Raw genomic sequence first — 19,014 nt, 5'->3', positions numbered from 1 at the left:
AATAGAGGAGGGTTGAGAGCTGACCTAGGATTTAGCAAGCGGAGAGTGGACTACACAGGGGCAGGGCCAGGGGTGCCGAAGATCTGCAGTAAGCAGGCTCCCGTGAGAACATAGAGAGAGATGATGAGACACCTCTCTTGGGTCAGGGTGGCAGTGGTGAAGGAAGTGATGCATGGTGTGTTTCTGAATGTATTTTGAAGGTAGCGTTGGCCAGATTTGCTAATCCATGAGGCGCAGAACCAGATGCAAGCTGAAAATGCTAAAGCATCTGCAGTGTGTGTTGTGTGGGCCCTCCGAGGGCCTGGTGTCCCCTCTGTGCACACTTGTTCCTTCTGTGTAACCCATTGTAGCCCCGCTGTGGCTGACTTCCCTTTTTCTATTCAGGCTCAAGAATGGAGAGAAGAGATGGGAGATGCATCTTTCCTTGTCTGCACCCAAATCAAACCTTCTTCATCCTCTTTTGTTCCATAAATTAGTTTGTCTAAGTAGCTTCACAAGTTGGATGTTGTTGTTCTGGTTTCTCACTATTAATATTTAATTTAGAGGTGCTTTGCATAATTTATCTTTAAATCATAATGAATACATATAATAATAATAAACAATGATGTGTTTTATATGAAATATTTACCTGGGTTTTATCACAGAATATTGGATTTGCTCACCACTTTCTCTTCAGGGCTTAAAATGATCTGGGCACTCAAGAAGTTTTCTGTTGAATGAATGCATTGTGATATATTACAAATGCAAATGTAAATTTCCTCTTAATTAAGGCAGTGCATAAAGCTTGTATATGAAGTGATGTCTAATAACCATTCAGAATTGTCTTCAAGTATAGCAAATTTAAAGCCATTTTCCCTTGATCACTAAAAAATATTGAAGTCATATCAATTCAGAGATACTTTGCTGATTTGCATTGTTAAAGTGGTGCTTTTATGGTTATTACTTTTCATTTATTTCTTCATTCTTGAAGAGCCATTGTGTGAATGTGAAAAGCATATTAAGTTGAGGGGAAATGGAGCCATTTAAGCTTAATGATACTGCCATGAGACAAAGCACTATGGTGTTTTCAGCTATGACATCATAATCCAATCCAAGTACAACAGAGCTAATTAAAATTGGTTTTGACAGTCATTTGTAGAATTTTTTAAGCAATCACCTGGGTTTTCTTTGAGTTATGTCTGTGTTTTCTTTGAGTTTAGGTGCTGAGTGTGACACCTAATGATGGCTTTGCTAAAGTTCATTATGGCTTCATCCTGAAAGCACAGAACAAGATTGCTGAGAGCATCCCGTATTTAAAGGTAATGCTCACTTCTGTTCCTCCCCTTTCATCTTTCAGGTCCTCCGAGTCATTGAGACACCTTGCTTATTCCTTACAGATTGACTGGCATGCACTGCTGAGTATTTTCATCCTCAGGATGTCCACCCTCATACCATGACATTCATAAGTAGTGTGGGCCTCCACTGTAACCAACAGTGTCAGATGGCAAAATACCAACCACGTCAGAAGAGATGAGTTGGAAAAGATTTTATTTAAAAATTTATAAAACTGAAGTTGGTATTAGTTTTTAAATAAATCGTAAAGGTGGACAAAATTAGTGATACTTTAAATGTTTTTAGATACAGGCAATGGGCTAGGTGTAGTGACTCATGCCTGTAACCCCAGCACTTTAGGTGGCCAAGGCGCATGAGTCACCTGAGGTCAGGAGTTCGAGACCAGCCTGACCAACATGGTGCAACCCTGTCTCTACTAAAAATGCAAAAATTAGCTGGGCATGGTGGTATGCGCCTGTAATCCCAGCTAGTTGGGAGGCAGGAGAATCGCTTGAACCCAAGCAGAGACTGCACTCCAGCCTGGGCAACAGAGTGAAACTGTGTCTCAAAAAAAAAAAAAAAAATACAAAAAATGCAAAAAACAGACAATGCATTATATGTTCCTTTTAGAAGTTAATTATATATTTACTGTACTTGGAATAGTACAGTACATTACAGAGAATACTCTGAGCTACCCATGCAAAGTGAGGTAACAAATACTGGCTGAAGAGGTCATTGCTCTAAATATTCAAATTAAAATATGCTTTTTTTCTCATATCTAACTAAATCCTCATCAGTTCAGCAGAATCACAGATGTTCTAGCCCAGGGCTGCCCAGTAGAATTTTCTGCTGTGAGCCAGGCGCAGTGGCTCCTACCTGTAAGCCCAACAATTTTTGAGGCCAAGGTGGAAGAATCACTTGAGGACAAGAGTTTGCTGGGCACGATAGTGAGATCCCATCTCTACAGATAATTCTAAAAATTAGCTAGGTATGGTGGCACGTGCCTGTGGTCCCAGCTACTCGGTGCCAGGAGGTCAAGGTTGCAGTGAGCTGTGAATGTGTTACTGTACCCCAGGCTTGGTGACAGAATGAGACCCTGTCTCTAAAAAGAAAAGAATTTTCTACTGTGATGGAAATGTTTTTTATCTGTGTTCTCCAATATGATGGCCACTGGTCACATGCAGCCATTGAGCTCCTGAATGTGGCCACTGGTACTGAGGAAGTGAATTTTTCATTTTATTTCATTTTAGCAGTAATGTGTGGCTAGCAGCTACCATATTGGACGTTGCTGATGAGATAGCTGTAGGCTTTTTTCTTAAATAGAAATATATTCCACTTTTTTTATTTCTTTCTTTCACATGACTTAAATCAGAGATCCCAAATAGTAACCCACTGATTGCAAATAGCTTGCATGTTTTATTTGGCTGGCATAGTTCTATTAAAAACAATTTTAATTGCTTGCCTTATTTGAGAATGTGAACATTTTTATATAATTATGCAGACTTCTAGTTTCTCTTGAAATGTCGTGTCTGTCCCAGTTTCCTGCATACAGAGCCAAGCAGTGTTGCCCCCTTGGGGTGGGGCTGTCCTGGGCCCCTTGTCAGCACTTCACATTTCCTGCCAGGGCCCCGTGGCATGTGGGTTTCTCCTTACGTTTCCTTTGACATAGGATGGCTTACTGGCACTCTGCCTGCTTCAGAGACGGGGAAAGCGAGAGCTGGGCTGGTCCATTATCAAGCAAGGACACTTGAGCGTTGGTCAGTTAGAAGCCCTGGCCGCAGCTCCCTTCCTGTCCTGAGTGATGCTTTTCCCATTCGGTCATGCAGTGTGCTCATTTCCAACATTATGCAAATACAGTTTCTTCCTAGTGAAAGATAATAAGCTTCTTGTGAAGAGGCCTCAAGGATGCAGATTTTTAGAAAGAAGTCCTTGACATGTATTTTTAACTTTTGTCCTTCTCCTTTTCTAAACTCATTCTGTTGCTTTAATATTTTCTCTTTTCTTTTAGGGGGAGGGGGATGGAGTGTATCAATCTCAGTTTCAGTCCTTGTGTGAGAAATCAGAAAATTAGGTAAATGTTTTAGAATAGGGATTTCTTTAATAAAAATTACATTTTTAAAGATTCAAATTGGCTTTAATTCTCCCGTATGTTTTGTAAAATATAAATAAATAATTAAAAGGTAAGGGCACATTTGTTTTGAATGGAAAGAAATAATTTTTGCAGTGGGCTGCCATCACTTCAAACATGAGCAGTTAAACATTTTGGTTTAGTAATAAAAAGCCTCAAGATGACATATGGTCAGATTTGGATAGCAAAATAAATGTAAGAGCTATCCAGCCAGAGAAATTTTTTGAAATATTGAAATATGACTGCTCCCACACAGAAGGTGCACAAAGTATTGTACTAATTTTGTGGGCCATTCCACTGTGAATTAATGATGAATCCATTGTTAAATTTAGCTTTATGACCTCCTTTTGTTTTGGCATTGAAAACGTTGACCCGTAACCTCATTCCCAAATTTTTATATAGAGACATATATTTTGGTTTTTAGATTTTCTTATGATGTTCCATAAGAAACATCTAAAAAAAATTTTTAGAATAAAGTCTTTATCAGCTTATTTTCTTATGATATTCCATAAGAAAATCTACGTGAATCAATTAATGGAATCTGGTATTTAATTATTTTACCCATACTGACACTGTCCTTTCTACAGGAAGGAATAGAATCCGGGGATCCTGGCACTGATGATGGGAGATTTTATTTCCACCTGGGAGATGCCATGCAGAGGGTTGGGAACAAAGAGGTAATGGGTGTGTGAATTTCTGATTCTCTCTAACAGAGGATGGAGTTGGGAGAATAATTATTTCTAGGAGAAGTTACAATTCAAAAAATATTTTGAGCGTGAAGTTTTGAAAACAGAGGTTTAAACTATTTAGTTATTTAAACTATGTTTGAAACAACCCAACAACTCCAGCTTAACCCTCAAAGAATTTTTGGGGTTTGGCTTTTATAATTTCTTTCAAAAAATCAGCTAAGTAATCATAAAAGCAATCTCTAAATTGGTAAATGTCTGTTTATGAGTTTGTGCGTTTGTGTGTGTCTGTGTGTATACAGAGAGATGGACCTTGCCTTGGAAAAGTATTTTTTAAATTTTGAAATGAAGAGATGTCACTGAAATAATTTAAATTAACAGTTTGCCTAGATTTATTTTTGTTTGATTTTGGAATTTTAAAAGTAGTTATTTTTAGAATAAAGTCTTTATCAGCTTATTTCTGAGCACACAGATCCTAATGGTTAGTGGTGTAACTTATCCTCTGAAATATGTAATATCAAGTTTAAGGGGAACATTGTGGTTATAATAATGACAGGTATTGACACAATGTAGTAGCCATACAAGTTTCATGTTTTCTTTGTAATGGTTACCTTTATCTGAGTATAGCTTCTGCTTTTATAAACATAACATTGTCTCATTAATCATGACGTCACGTACTATAAATTTCAAAACTCTGTCACAGTCTACCATGATTTATGATTTACGCAGCGCTGCCAGATGGCAAAGCCCTCCTTTCCTGTCCTGCACCATTGCAGGGGTGAGTGCTGGGCTCTCCTTAGAGTCGGTGGATTAAAGGGTAAAGTGAGACACTGAATCTTTGTAACCATTGCCTTCCGTGTATATAACAAAGTGACATCTACGGATAATGCAGCTTCAGGTTTCTAAAATTAATAACACGGGATTATCTGGGGAATTGAGGGTTCAGAGAAGTGAGTGGATTTGTGATTAGGTAATTGTCTGCTAGGAACATGAACCAACATGTAGGTACTAGAAGTTCAGAAAACTGACACTTTTTAATTTATACATGTCTATTTATCTGTACCTTTTACCCTCTAACCTACCAGTCAGCCAATTGAAATGGAGTGAGATATTAGAATTAAAAAAGAAAGAAGGGAGAAGAAGTTACTGATTAGTAATCATTTTTGCATCCCATGTTTCTTTTAGATGTAATGGCTTATAACGCCTTTGAATGAGAGGGATAAGAAAAATTTTGCTACAACATCTAACACTGGATAAATGTTGATGTCTGACTACTGTAAATGAAGTTGTCACTAATTAATTTATCTTTGAACATTTCAGGTCCAGGGCAAAGGCAGATAAAAGAAGTCTGTGATTTATCTCACATCTTAGATGAAAACAGCCCTTACTTCAAGGGCAAAAAGTTCACTACTACACATTTGTTAAGGCTTGGGATTTGAATGTATGGGACTGTTCTCCCAGCTTAATTATCATTAATATGCAAAGAACAGCACAGTTCTTGAACTTAAAATGTTCAGAAGGATTCGTCCTTACAGGAGAACAGAAACAAACCTGTAGAAACTCCATGTTAGTATATTCCCAATATTAGCTGTTGAGTCTGACTTGGCTGTCTAGCTCTGAGTTTGCATATCAGGAAGTAAACACCCTTCACGTTTTTATGCCTAGAGCACTGCTCCAACTCTGACAGAGGATGGACATGCAAAAGCAAAGCCACAGCCTCTGTGCTGTGGAGACTGACAAGAAAATGCATTTTGAGGAAAAATTTTCTAACTGCTCCATTTAGTATGGTCAGGAAGAGGGAGGGCAAACCATGAGAGTCTTGCAGCAATTCAGTTAGCTGTCCTTGGTATTCCCAAAACTTCCAAATCCACATTCTGGCTAGATTTAGTCTCCTTCTTCAAGTCCCCATTCTCATGTCTCCTGCTTCCTCAGTGTCCCACACGATGGCACAGAGACAACTCACTTGTCTTTCTCTAAACCATTTTTCCTCCTAGGTTCCTTCTATTATTCAATGACATTCCCATCTTTCCAGGATCAAGATTTTTTTTTTTTAATTTTATTTTGTATTTTAAGACAGCCTTGCTCTGTCACCAGGCTAGAGCGTTGTAGTGTGATCTTAGCTCACTGCTACCTTTGCCTCCCAGGTTCAAGCAATTCTCCTGCCTCAGCCTCCTGAGTAGCTGGGACTACAGGCGTGTGCCACCATGCCCAGCTAATTTTTGTGTTTTTAGTAGAGATGAGGTTTCATCATGTTGGCTGGGAAGTTCTCGATCTCCTGACCTCGTGATCCATCTGCCTCAGCCTCCCAAAGTGCTGGGATTACAGGAATGAGCCACCGCGCCGGGCCCTCAGAATCAAGATTTGAGTGAACTTGAGATCCTCCCACTCCTCCTCACTCCAGTCTACTCAGGTCCAGTTGTGGAGATCTGGCTTCCTCGCATAGTTGGCATCCCCCTCATCCTCCCTCTTGCGCAGTCAGTGCTAACTCCAGTCTGTCACCTGCCACCTCGATAGCTATAAGAACCTGCTTTGGTCTCAGTTTCTTGCAAGCCACCCTATGCTCAAAAAGCCTACCATGCAAAATAAAATAAAGTTTTGTTTGCATGCGATGGCATTTATAATCCTTAGGCAAGTTGCAGTGGCGGTTCTCACTGGAAGTGTGTCTCTTAGGCCCCACTGGACAGTGGGTTCCAGGAAGAACATACCCCAGCTGGAGCCGCGTATGACAGCCCATTCCACAGACATGGCCTGGGCGTTTCTGGGTTGCAGTCATCTGATGTACTTTCTCTCTCCCTCTGTCTCTCTTTCTTTCTCACTCTGCTGTGTGTGTGTGTGTGTGTGTGTGTGTGTGTGTGTGCCCACATGTGCATAAAAACCACACATAGCAATGACTGGAAGAAAATAGAGACAACATTGATATAAAACACATTTATCAAGATAGTCTGGGCACGGTGGCTCACACCTGTAATCCTAGCACTTTGGGAGGCTGAGGCAGGAGAATTGCTTGAATCCGGGGGGGAGGGGGTGGAGGTTGTGGTGAGCCGAGATTGCACCACTGCACTCCAGCCTGGCGACAGAGCAAGACTCCGTCTCAAAAAAAAAAAAAAAAAAAAACACCCCCCCAAAACACATTTAATTTCTTACATGCAGCCCAGGGGCTCTTACTTCCCCTGTTCCCAGGGCCTCCTACTGTCTATTTTAGTATTCCTAATTACATATGTAAAATTGTTGATTATACAGGAAATAGAGAAATTTTCAGATTCTAACTTGATTTTTGATTTTATAGCAATTTTTATTGTAAAGTAGTTTAGATGTTTTTTAAAAAAGCAGTCTAGCAGGGCTGGTGCAGTGGCTCATACCTGTAATCCCAGCACTTTGGGAGACCAAGGTGGGCAGATCACAAGGTCAGGAGTTCTAGGGCAGCCTGACCAACATGGTGAAACCCTGTCTCTATTAAAAATACAAAAGTTAGCTAGGTGTGATGGTGTGCATCTTTAATCCCAGCTACTCAGGAGACTGAGGCAGGAGAGTCGCTTCAACCCAGGAGGCGGAGGTTGCGGTGAGCTAAGATCATGCCACTGCACTCCATCCTGGGCAACAGAGAGAGACTCCATCTCAAAAAAAAAAAAAAAAAAAAAAATAGCAACCTAGCTGAATTCATCTGTTTCCCTTGTCAAATATAATTAAAGGTGATTTAAAAAAAAAATTCTGCTATATTACTTTCACAATTTTGTCTCTCCTAAAATTTAAATGGCAGGAGAATGAACAATGAAGAGTCCTACTTGAGGCAATATTACCTACTTTGAGTGTCAGAAAAGACCCTGTAGAGAGTTTAAACATGCTATTGTAAGTAACTTGCTCAAGCATCTAGCACGTTGAGTGCTAAAGGCCAGGACTAAAATCTAAGACTTCTAACTCTTGAACTAGATCTATAATGTTTGCTGTTTTTATTTTTCTACAGTAACTTTTTTTTCTCACTATTCCAGCAATATACTTAATCCTTAAAATGAATTATGATGACTCAAAAACGGACTATCAGATTTTTTAAAAATGCAATCTGTTGCGCTTAATATTATTGTTCACTTTTGCACTGAAAAGCATAGGAAATAAAATTCTAAATTTAAGTTGGACCAAAATAATCGCAATAGTCAAATTAATTTCAAAGGTACATGCTATTTTTTTTAAAAAATTAAATAACAGTTAGCCATTTTAACTTTCTGGTTTTTAAAGGAATTCTGGCTACAACTTACATGTATTGTAAGGAAAATATTTAAGAATGACATATATGCATTCTTAATTTCAGATATGAATAAAAAAGATAATAAATCATTTTTATAGTTTTTGCTAAGAGATAAAAATAGGAGGAAAACAGAATAAATTGCCAGGAACCCCAGATGCTAGTTCAAAAGATTTAGCCTTCATAGACCTCAGTTTCAACATTTGTAAAATGGAAATATTTGGGGTTATTAGAAAGATCAAATGAGATAACACATTTAAGGAAAGTAGTCAATGTAAAGTGTTGCTAAAAATGTGAGGTAGTATTGCTATTCCCCTTCATTTTTCTAATGAAGGAAAATTTGAAAAGTTAACATTTTTTACATCTAAAATGTATCTGGTGATTTACAAAGAAGATATTCAAGTTACTATTAAGTGCTTAATTTTATTAATCAAAAATACATTTGAACTCTCTCTGTAAAAGTAATCATTAGATCAGGTTTATAATAATGGAGGGAATAATATTAGGTGCACCATTAGAGGCCGGCACAGTGGCTTGCATCTGTAATCCCAGCACTTTGGGAGGCCGAGGCAGGCTGATCACCTGAGGTTGGGAGTTTGAGACGAACCTGACCAACATGGAGGAACCCTGTCTCTACTAAAAATACAAAAAAATATTAGTCTGGTTTGGTGATGCATGCCTGTAATCCCAGCTACTCAGGAGGCTGAGGCAGGAGAATTTCTTGAACCTGGGAGGTGGAGGTTGCAGTGAGCCGAGATTACACTGCACTCTAGCCTGAGAAACAAGAGCAAAGCTTAGTCTCAAAACAAACAAACAAAAAAGTGCACCATGTGCACCATTAGAAAGCCTTCCATTCCACAGACAATGGAGCATGCATGGTGCAGGAAGCACTGGGCTGGGCTTCTTGGAGAGCATATGGTGAGGACGTCATTTAAAGGAGCCATAAAGAGCGTCATACTCCATAGCCAGCTGTCCCTGAAAAGGCTAGTTTTGGAGGCAAGTAGCATCATGTTATAGCTAGCCTAAAGCCACACATGGTAGCCCTTATGGCAAAATATATATTTATTATGAACAAAAATTCCCACTTTAAAAATATAATATGAGCTATCACTATATTTATTGCCTACTGAGAATAATTTCCCTCTTCTGTCTACTTAATTTAATGGAGGGTGTGCACTCTGTCACCTTGAGTTGACTTTCTTAAATGTGGACATAGAAAGTACATATGAAAAAAAGCTGTTCTTTATTTTAGCATTCCGATTCAGTAAATGCAAATATCTTTGAAGGAATTATTAAAATCATAATCTTTTTTTAAAGGAGACATAAAATAGAAATGAAAGCTAGTCCCCTCTCGTGTCTTATTTATGCATTCAACAAGTAAGTGCTAGACCCCCTGCTGGACACTCTGAGGGAGACCAAAATGTGTAGGGCATGAATTCACTATCCATAGAGACTGCAGCCTAAGAGGTAAAAGAAAATGTACATGTTTATTATATAAATAGGTCATAATCAGAAATCCAATGAAATAATAGTATTTTTACCAGATTTTAACAGATTTGGGTACCTAGCAGCAAGCTCTTTATTTAAATGTGTCAATACCTTATTTTTAATGCCTTCAATTTTAAAATTAATACAAATGCTCTGTTAAAGGAACATTTTGTAGCACATTCTTCCTGTTCCTTCAGGCATATAAGTGGTATGAGCTTGGGCACAAGAGAGGACACTTTGCGTCTGTCTGGCAGCGCTCACTCTACAATGTGAACGGACTGAAAGCACAGCCTTGGTGGACCCCAAAAGAAACGGGCTACACCGACTTAGTAAAGGTGAGTATAACTTAGACATTATCCTTACCAGATCTTTGTCAATTTCCTACTTAAAATCAGAGAATGTTTATCATAAAAAGGAATGTCAAGGAAGAGAGAGATTTTATTTCTAGAGACACTTGCAAAATATAATGGAAAAAAAATTGTCATCTCATTAACCAAAAGTTTCATTTAGGTGATGAAGGGAATTTGTGCAGAGTTTAGCAGTTCTCAATCTTTTTGGCCTTAGGAACCTCTTATACTCTTAAAAATTATTGACTATCCCAAGGAATGTGGTTTACATCTACCAGTGTAATCATTAGACATTAAAAGTAAAATAAATTGTATCTATATTTATCAATTATTTAAAAATAATGTCATAACATGTCAGTATAAATAACTTTGAAAAAATTATATTTTCAAAACAGAAAATGTGATAAGATTGGAATTTGTTTTGTATTTTTACAAATCTTTTAAGAGTCTGGATGAATAGACAACAGGAGAATCCTCACATGTACTTCACACATGTACCTATTAGTGCTGTGATGTCATACCTCATGTAGCTTCTGGAAAACTCTACTGTGCGCCCAGAAAAGAATGAAAAGAACACATAATATCTTTGTATTATTAAGAAAGTAGTTTTGATCTTTCAGACTCCCTCAAAGGGTCTAGGGAACTCTCAGATATCCTTGGACCACACTTTGAAAACCACTGACCCTGCAGCTATCGAGAGAAAACGCAGTTACAAATATTTTTAGAAAATGCTATGGCATAAAATGCTGTGGCATTTAGGGAAAATAACTGATTCTAACTTAATAGTTAAAAAAAAATTGGAAGGTTTTATATTAGTAGGTTAAACCTGAGCTTTAACACTCTCTACTTGGTGACTTTGGTAGGGGCTGGTCTTGGTAAGCCCCTTCTTCTTAGACACAGTCGTAAAATGGGACTCACAGTTAAATAACTCATAGTTTCAATCATGTTGTTTTCACTCAAAATGTAAAAACTTCATGCATCTTACAGGTTAGATGGGCTTCAGGATTTTGGCCTCAGACTCTAATTGCCATTTATATATGGTTTACATAAGAAAATATATTCTGATGTTCAAACAATTGATTTTACATGTGCAAGAAGCGGGAAGGAAGAGCAAGAGTGACAAAATATTGATCATGCTAGATCTGGGTGATGGATATATGGAAGTTTGTCATACTGTTCTTTTTCCCTTCAGGTATATGTTTAAATTTTTCATAATTTTTTCTTTAAATAACATCTAAAATGAACTGTATTTCTAAGACTTACAAGACTTCATCGATTAATTTGGCCTACTTGGGGAAAAGAGAAGTTTTCGTGTACTTAGATTATGTCTTACTTGACTGTGTTTATTCTGTATGTCATCATAAAAGCACATTTTATAATCCTCATAATCCAACTGTAAAGTAGGCTGCCATTGGTTAGCCTTTGAATATTTTATAGCTCAGGGAACCGTGGTGTGGTTACAGTTAATGCAGATTGATATTTAAAAGTTCCATCTCCAGATTAGAAATAGTACAGGAACATCTTCCTTGGTAGGACTGCTACATTTAGCACTGTCAGGTTTTTTGTTGTGTGTTTTGTCAGATTCCACCCTCCCTCAGATTGGATCCCATTGAACTTTTCCGATTCTGCTTTACTATCCAATTTTTTTTCATGATGTCTTTGTGGGTTTATTTCTCTGCTGTACCTTTTGGGATCCTTTCACATTCAAGACACAGAAATGCAATTCAAACAACACATAGCTGGAAGCCTGGCAGTAGGGCAGACTTCACGGGTAATATAATCAAGGGAAGATGTTCTTGGCTCTGCACTTCCTCCGTGGCCAACTTTGTCCTTGTGCTAGCTGACTGCAGGGTGGTCGCCAGTAGCCACTGAAAGAGAGGGGGAAAGAATGACATTGCTGAGCCACCACCCCAGCACTAAATGGCCTTCTGGAAACCTCCTGGCAGACCCTCTTTTATTGGTGAGAACCATGTCTCATGGGCACTCACAGCTACAAGAGAGTCTGAAACACCAGGCGGCTGGCAACAGGCTGAGGCAGCCAACTTCCAGGAGGAGAGGCTGCCTCTCCATCATTCAAGGACCAGTAATCTTTCCTTTCAGTCTTACTGAGCCAATTTAAGCCAAATTTCCACTCTGGATGAAATACTGGCAGAGGGCTATGCGATTATTCTCAAACCAACAGATGAACCCCTCGAGCCAGGAAAGGGCTAGTTTCCTCTAAATCAAATAAATGGTTTACCTGGAGGAAGGTGGATGCTCAGACAAAGTCAGGGTTTTGTTAAGAAGAAAGCAGCATGATTGATGTTATGAAGGCGTCCACTATGTACGGACATGGACCCAAACATTGTTCTTTGCTCTCTGTTCTCTTTTTCTTGCGGTTCATTTTCTAAGAAATCTTCACCACTGTGGTTTAACTGCTGTGAAAAATTCTACCAAATCTATGCTCCCCAAATAGATTTCTGACGCTTTCTAGTCTATCTTCAGCTCTATTAAAACATGAACATTCAGTGTGAAAATTAACTCACCACGTAACCCGTTGGTTAATATCCGTTTCCAGCTTTACCGTTTTGGTCAGTGTCTTAGTCCATTTGGGTGGCTGTAACAAAATGCCATAAACTCCATTGCTTATAAACAATAGAAATTTATTTGGGGAAGTCCAAGACCAAGGTGTTGGCAGATTCAGTGTCTGGTGAAGGCCTGTTTCCTGGTTTGTAGATGGTGCTTTCTTGCTGTGCCTTCACATGATGGAAGAGAGAAGGCAGCTCTCTGAGGCTTTTTTTTTTTTTAATTTAAAGACAATAATGTGACCTAAATCACCTTCCAAAGGCCCCACTTCCTAACACCATCACATTAGTGGTTAGATTTCAACATATGAATTTGGGGGGCACACATATTCAGACCAGCAGTCAGTGATCCAGCTTTTATCTCTTCCACTGCCTTTTACCATCCTCATTCCAGCCAGAAATCTTCGAACCACCAGACCTTCCCATATGGTAGCACTCTTTCCTGGAGAACTCCTTCTTTTACCTTTCTCCTTTCCTTCTGCATTCCTCACAGCCAATTCCTATTTATCGTTCAGATGTTACATAAATTGTCACTTCTTCTAGGAGTATCAGTCCTTTGCATAAAGCCAAAAGCACTTTATACTTTCTTTTTAAATAGCACACTATATTCTAAAGTGTCTTAGTTCTCTGAGACTGTGTGTTCTAAGATGACAGGGACCATGTCTCTAATATTTGATGGGTTCTCAAAAATTAGGTTCATTGCATGACCTTCTATAAGCTTTCTTTCCTCTAGTTTTTTCATATATGTGTTACAAGCCCCAGGGATATAAAAATCTCACTACTAAGCCTTTCTGACATATAAGAAGTTGCAACAGGCCAGGCATGGTGGCTCACGCCTGTAATCCCATCACTTTGGGAGGCTGAGGCGGGTGGGTCATGAGGTCAGGAGTTCGAGACCAGCCTGGCCAGCCTGGTGAAACCCCATCTCTACTAAAGATACAAAAAATTAGCTGGATGTGATGGTGCATGCCTGTAATCTCAGCTACTTGGGAGGCTGAGGCAGGAGAATTGCTTGAACCTGGAAGGCAGAGGTTGCAGTGAGCCAAGATCGTGCCATTGCACTCTAGCCTAGATGATGGGGTGAGACTCCTACTCGGGGGGGAAACAAAAAAGAACAAGAAATTGCAACAATTGGTATCCTTGGTTTTTCTTGTGAGGAAAATTCTCCCTTACTGCACTGTACCAGGAGAGGAAGGCCCAGAGAGAAAGAAAACTCTCTCTACCTGCTATTTTAGGAGCAAGGGACAAAGGCATTCTTTTTCTTGAAATCGTTACTGCTTACGAGCGAAGGATATTTTGAATGTTCTCAGTTGCTGATGAAACCTCAAGCATTTAATTGCTTATAAAACACTGGATAATGAGGCAGAACATCAGAATGGCAGAGGGAATGTCTTCATAAATCTACCCCTCCACAAAAGCACTGAGAAAAATTGTTCAAATCAACTTCTTTAGAACTCCGTACATTGACAAAGATATGCAATAATTAGAGGAATATTTATTGAGAAAAAACTGCTGAACCTCAAAAAGAGTAGCAGGGTTGGTGGGATAGTAACTTCAACTGCACCCAGCTATTCTTCCTAGCTCCAGGGTAGTCTGAAAACTGGCAGTCTCACAACACTGGAGCTGTGAAACCCACAGCTTTCCAGGCACTAGAGGAGCCACGTCAGGTTTTTAGTATCTCACAAAGTTCCATACCCAGAGCATTGTCACTATTCTAAACCTCTCTCTTGCTACCTGGAAAGCCACATTCTCAGGACATTGTTATTATTTGTCCTCACTTTTAAGAAAAGCTCTATTCCCAAGCTATTAGTCAAAACAATCATTGGCAGGTGTTTTTGTTTGTTTGTTTTTACATTACAAGTGCCAAGAGCAACTACAGGTAAGGCTACAGGCAGTAGAGATTTACAAAATTAATCCAGAAAGTCAGTAAACAAATAGCAACAATGATAACAAAAATGAATAACAACAAATTTTAGGAGAGGGACAGAATTGCCACATTATATTATCTAAAAAATGTCCAATTTCAACAAAAATTATATGATACACAAAGAGGAAAGTCTATACATACACAGAAAAGTGTACAGTCAATAAAATCTGTCCATGAGGAGCCCTGATGATGAACTTACTAGACAAAGGCTTCAAATCAGCTATCATCCGTGTATTTAAGTAACTAAAGAAAACTATGTCTAAAGACTTAAAAGAAATTATTACGATGATATCTCACCAAATAGAGAATTCCAATGAAGAGACAAATTATTTAAAAAAAAAAAAAAAAAAAAAAAACCCAAAAAAAACAAACCAAACAGATAATCTGGAGTCATAAAGTACAATATCTTAAGTTAAAAAACTCACCAGAGGGGCGCAACACCAGATTTAAGCTGATAAAAGAAATAATCAACAAATTTAGAAATGGATTCTTTAAGATTATTTATGCTGAGGAACAGAAGAAAAAAAAAATGAAGAAATCAACCTATAAGGCATCATCAAGTGTACCAGCGTATGTGTGATTGAATTCTCAGAAGGAGAAGAGAGAGGGGTGGCAGAAGGACTATTTGAAAAAAATAATGGCCCAAAGTCACCCAAATGAGATACAAAACATCAAGCTATACATTTGAGAAGCTTAATGAATTATAAGGAGGATAAACTCAGAAACATACCTACGTACATCACAGTCAAATTGTCAAAATCCAAAGATAAAATGAGATCCTTTTTAGAGTTTATTATCATTTTTATTTTACTTTTTAAAATTCTAATCTCAAATTTACAATCAAACAAAATGAGATTCTTGAAAGCACACAGAAAGAGGCTTATTGCATAAAAGGAACCTTTCTTTTAAGATGAACAGCCAACTTGTCATCAGAAACCATAGAGGAGAGAAGGCAATGGATGACATTCAAATACTGAAAGGAAAAGACTGCCAACCAAGAATTCTACATCTAGCAAATTAATACATTTCCAGGCAAATAAAAACCTGGATAATTTAATGCTAGACATTGTTTTTTGCTCTACAGTAAATAATAAAGGCACTTCTTCAGGTTGATATAAAAAAACACCAGATGGTAATACAAATTCACATGAAGAAAAAGAAAAAGCATCACTATAAATAACTTCATGAGTAAACATAAAAGAGATAATATATGTATTTTTGTTAACTTTTTCTTCCAATTTCAAAAACAATGCATAAAGCAATAAATGTAAAGTGTGTTTTTATGGACTTTCAGAAACATGTAATTTTTATGATAATAGCACAAAGGAGAAAGGGGAACAGATTTTGTTAGAACAAAATTTCTGTATGCCCTTGAAATTATGTTAGCATTAAACTGAACTAGATTGTTTTAATTAAAGGTATTAATTATAGTGCCCAGGGCAACCACTAAGAAAATAACTAAAAAAAAGGAGGGTAAAATTAACAGCAACATAATTAAATGGCACACTAGTAAATATCTGTCTGTTGTAAAGGAAGGCAGTAATGGAGGAACAGAGGAACAACAACAACAAAAAGGAAATGACGTTAAAAATGATTAACAAGATGGCAGACTTTATCAGCAATTACATTAAATGTAAGGAGATAAAATACTCCAATCAAAATAGAGATTAACAAAATAGATTTTTAAAAAGTGATCCAATTCAGGTGCATGTGGAACGTTAACCAGGACAGACTATATCCTAAGCCATAAAACAAGCCCCAACAAGTTTAAAAGCACAGGAATCATACAGAGCATGTTCGCTGACCACAAAGGAATGAAATTAGGAATCATCAACTAAAAGTTCTCCCATCCTCAAAATCTGCTTGCTTGCCAGTACCCTACTACTGCCCTCAAAGTTACTGACTTCTGCTTATATATCTTTTCTCCTTCCCCTTTTTGATATCAAGTATTTTATTAAAATTCTTATTTCCTTGGGCTTTTTTTCTTTCAGCCCTGCCTGTCTTCAATTCTGCTTTATTTAAGAAGAAAAGCAAGGCCAGCATGTTAATCATAGAGTCCTCAGTGTATGGAAGCTCAGTGTGGGTGGCATCGCATGGTTACCACTCCATGCTGTGTGATTGTACTTTGAGAACTATCTTTATTTTGTAGAAATGTTAATTTATGACTTAAAAAGTGACATCAAGATGGCCACTTGACAATAATGATTGTGACATTGAGAAAGCTGGCTGTGTGGGGAATCCCAGAGTTCACTGACCTTTTAGTTGACAGACCCTGAACATCAAGATATTCTTCTGTTGTAATTTTCAAATTACAGATTGGACTATTTAGGTCATAGAGAATCACCTAGGTATTGACATCTTAAAGTGGAAACCCTCTAGATCTGGTAGCTGCAACATCTGGCCAAAATACTTTTAGAATAATTACCCAGAGTCTGGCCCTTGAGTGACGTAACTACCATGGATAGTGCATTTCCCTTTTTATTTTTTTTTCAATTCTTATTTTCAAAATTATACAGATGGGGTTTCACCATGATGCCCAGGCTGGTTTAGAACTCCAGAGCTCAAGCAATCCACTCATCTCCGCCTCCCAAAGTGCTGTGATTTACAGGCGTGAGCCACTGTGCCTGGCCTGATAGCACATTTTCATTAAACTTACTGTTACTGTATATTATAGTGAGACGTAGAGTGCCGTTTTCTTGAAGGCAGGGGACAGTGTTCAGTAAAATGCATCATGTGCGTTTTCCCCGTTTGTTGAATTGTCATGGTTCTCCCTTATATTAGTCCGTTCTTGCATTGCTATAAAGAAATACCTGAAACTGGGTAATTTATAAAGAAAAAGGATTTCATTGGCTCACAGTTCTGCAGGCTATATAGGAAGCATAGTGGCTTCTGCTTCTGGGAGCCCACAGGAAGCTTCCAATCACAGGACGCTTACATGGCAGGAGCAGGAGCATGAGAGCTGGGTTGGGGGAGGTGTTGCACATGTGTAAACGACCAGATCTCACAAGAACTCATTCGCTATCATGAGGACAGTACCAGGAGTGATGGTGCTGAAGTGTTCATGAGAAATCCGTCCCCATGGTCCAGTCTCCTCCCTGCAGGCCCCACATTGAGGATTACAATTGAACATGAGATTTGGATGGGGACACACATCCAAACAATGCCACCTCTCATTGTGCAAATATAATTTGGCAGCTCTAGCTCTAGCACTAGGAGTGTGGAGAGGCTATTCAACTCAATGAAAAAATTACATAAATAGAGTTTTCTCTTTTCAGCTTATTTTCCTTAAAATTGAGTAGGTTGTTGCCCAAATCACAACTATCAAAGCACCAAGTGCCTTGGGTTATTTAACACAGAAATGGAAACAAAAATGGATTAAGGTTTTTGCTGTAGTAAAAATAGAAAAGATCTCTCATAGTTAGAGAATAGCCATCATAGCTTAACAGTTTTACTCTTCCCTCTTCAGGATTAACTATTTGATCCACACTAATTTAGATGTAAACACACATTCATAGAAAACATTATAGTAACATTGAAAACAACAACCAATAGCAACTGAAAACTGTTACAGTAGGTAGCTAGTCAGGTATGAGCAATGCAGGAGAGGGACGGACGGGGACACACACACACACACACACACACACACACACCCCCCCCCACCCACCCCCCCCCCACACCTGGAAGTGTTGGGTGACCATCACATGATGGTCAGGCAGTTCTTAACTTTTCTGGAAAGTAATAATTGGTCACAGCCAGCACCAGGGAAAGGCAGTCTCCTAATAGATGGAAAACACCTGAAATGGATCAGCAGCTTCATAGTAAGATCTCAGCAGTGGGGAGAAGTAACCATAATCCTGGAAGTATAACCCCAAGCCAAGAGGTCGAGCCAGGCATTTGGCCTCTCAGCCTGCTTGGCCCTCTTCCAGGTGTACTTTCCTTCCTTCCTTTCCTTACGGCTCTAAAGCTTTTTAACAAACTGTCACTCCTGCTTGAAAACTTGCCTCAGTCTTTCCTGCTGCCTTAGGCCCCAAGTTGAATTCTTTCTTCTGAGGAGGCAAGAATTGAGGTTGCTGCAGACTTGTACAGATAACTACAGCTGGTAGCATATGCATATATAACATATAAATACATATGTTTATAAGATATAATATGTATACAAATATATATTTTAAAAGGTATATATGTATTTTATATGTGTATACATATTAATATATGCATATTTTATATATATATAATATGTATATAAATATAATATAGGCTTAGATGGGTAAAAAGACTTGCCCAAAGTGTCAGAGCTGACAGCAAGCTAATATATATATTAAAATA

General features: G+C 38.4%; 1 protein-coding gene across 4 annotated transcripts in view; it reads left to right on the top strand.

Moving 5' to 3' along the window:
* ASPH (aspartate beta-hydroxylase) overlaps positions 1-19,014 on the top strand; it is a 228,001-nt gene that overhangs the window by 170,597 nt on the left and 38,390 nt on the right. For all 4 annotated transcript variants that reach the window (XM_032296180.1, XM_032296179.1, XM_032296178.1 and 1 more), the window contains 3 exons: positions 1,200-1,298; positions 4,027-4,116; positions 10,048-10,185. In XM_032296180.1, the coding sequence (XP_032152071.1) occupies positions 1,200-1,298; positions 4,027-4,116; positions 10,048-10,185 (327 nt within the window). The remainder of the gene's footprint in view (positions 1-1,199; positions 1,299-4,026; positions 4,117-10,047; positions 10,186-19,014) is intronic.

Source organism: Sapajus apella, unplaced genomic scaffold (assembly GCF_009761245.1).
Source record: "Sapajus apella isolate SASKATOON/1434 unplaced genomic scaffold, GSC_monkey_1.0 scaffold35, whole genome shotgun sequence".
In the NCBI taxonomy this organism is placed as follows: Eukaryota; Metazoa; Chordata; class Mammalia; order Primates; family Cebidae; genus Sapajus; species Sapajus apella.
The sequence above is the reverse complement of the archived record's forward strand: the minus strand, read 5'-3'. Positions and strand labels throughout refer to the sequence as shown.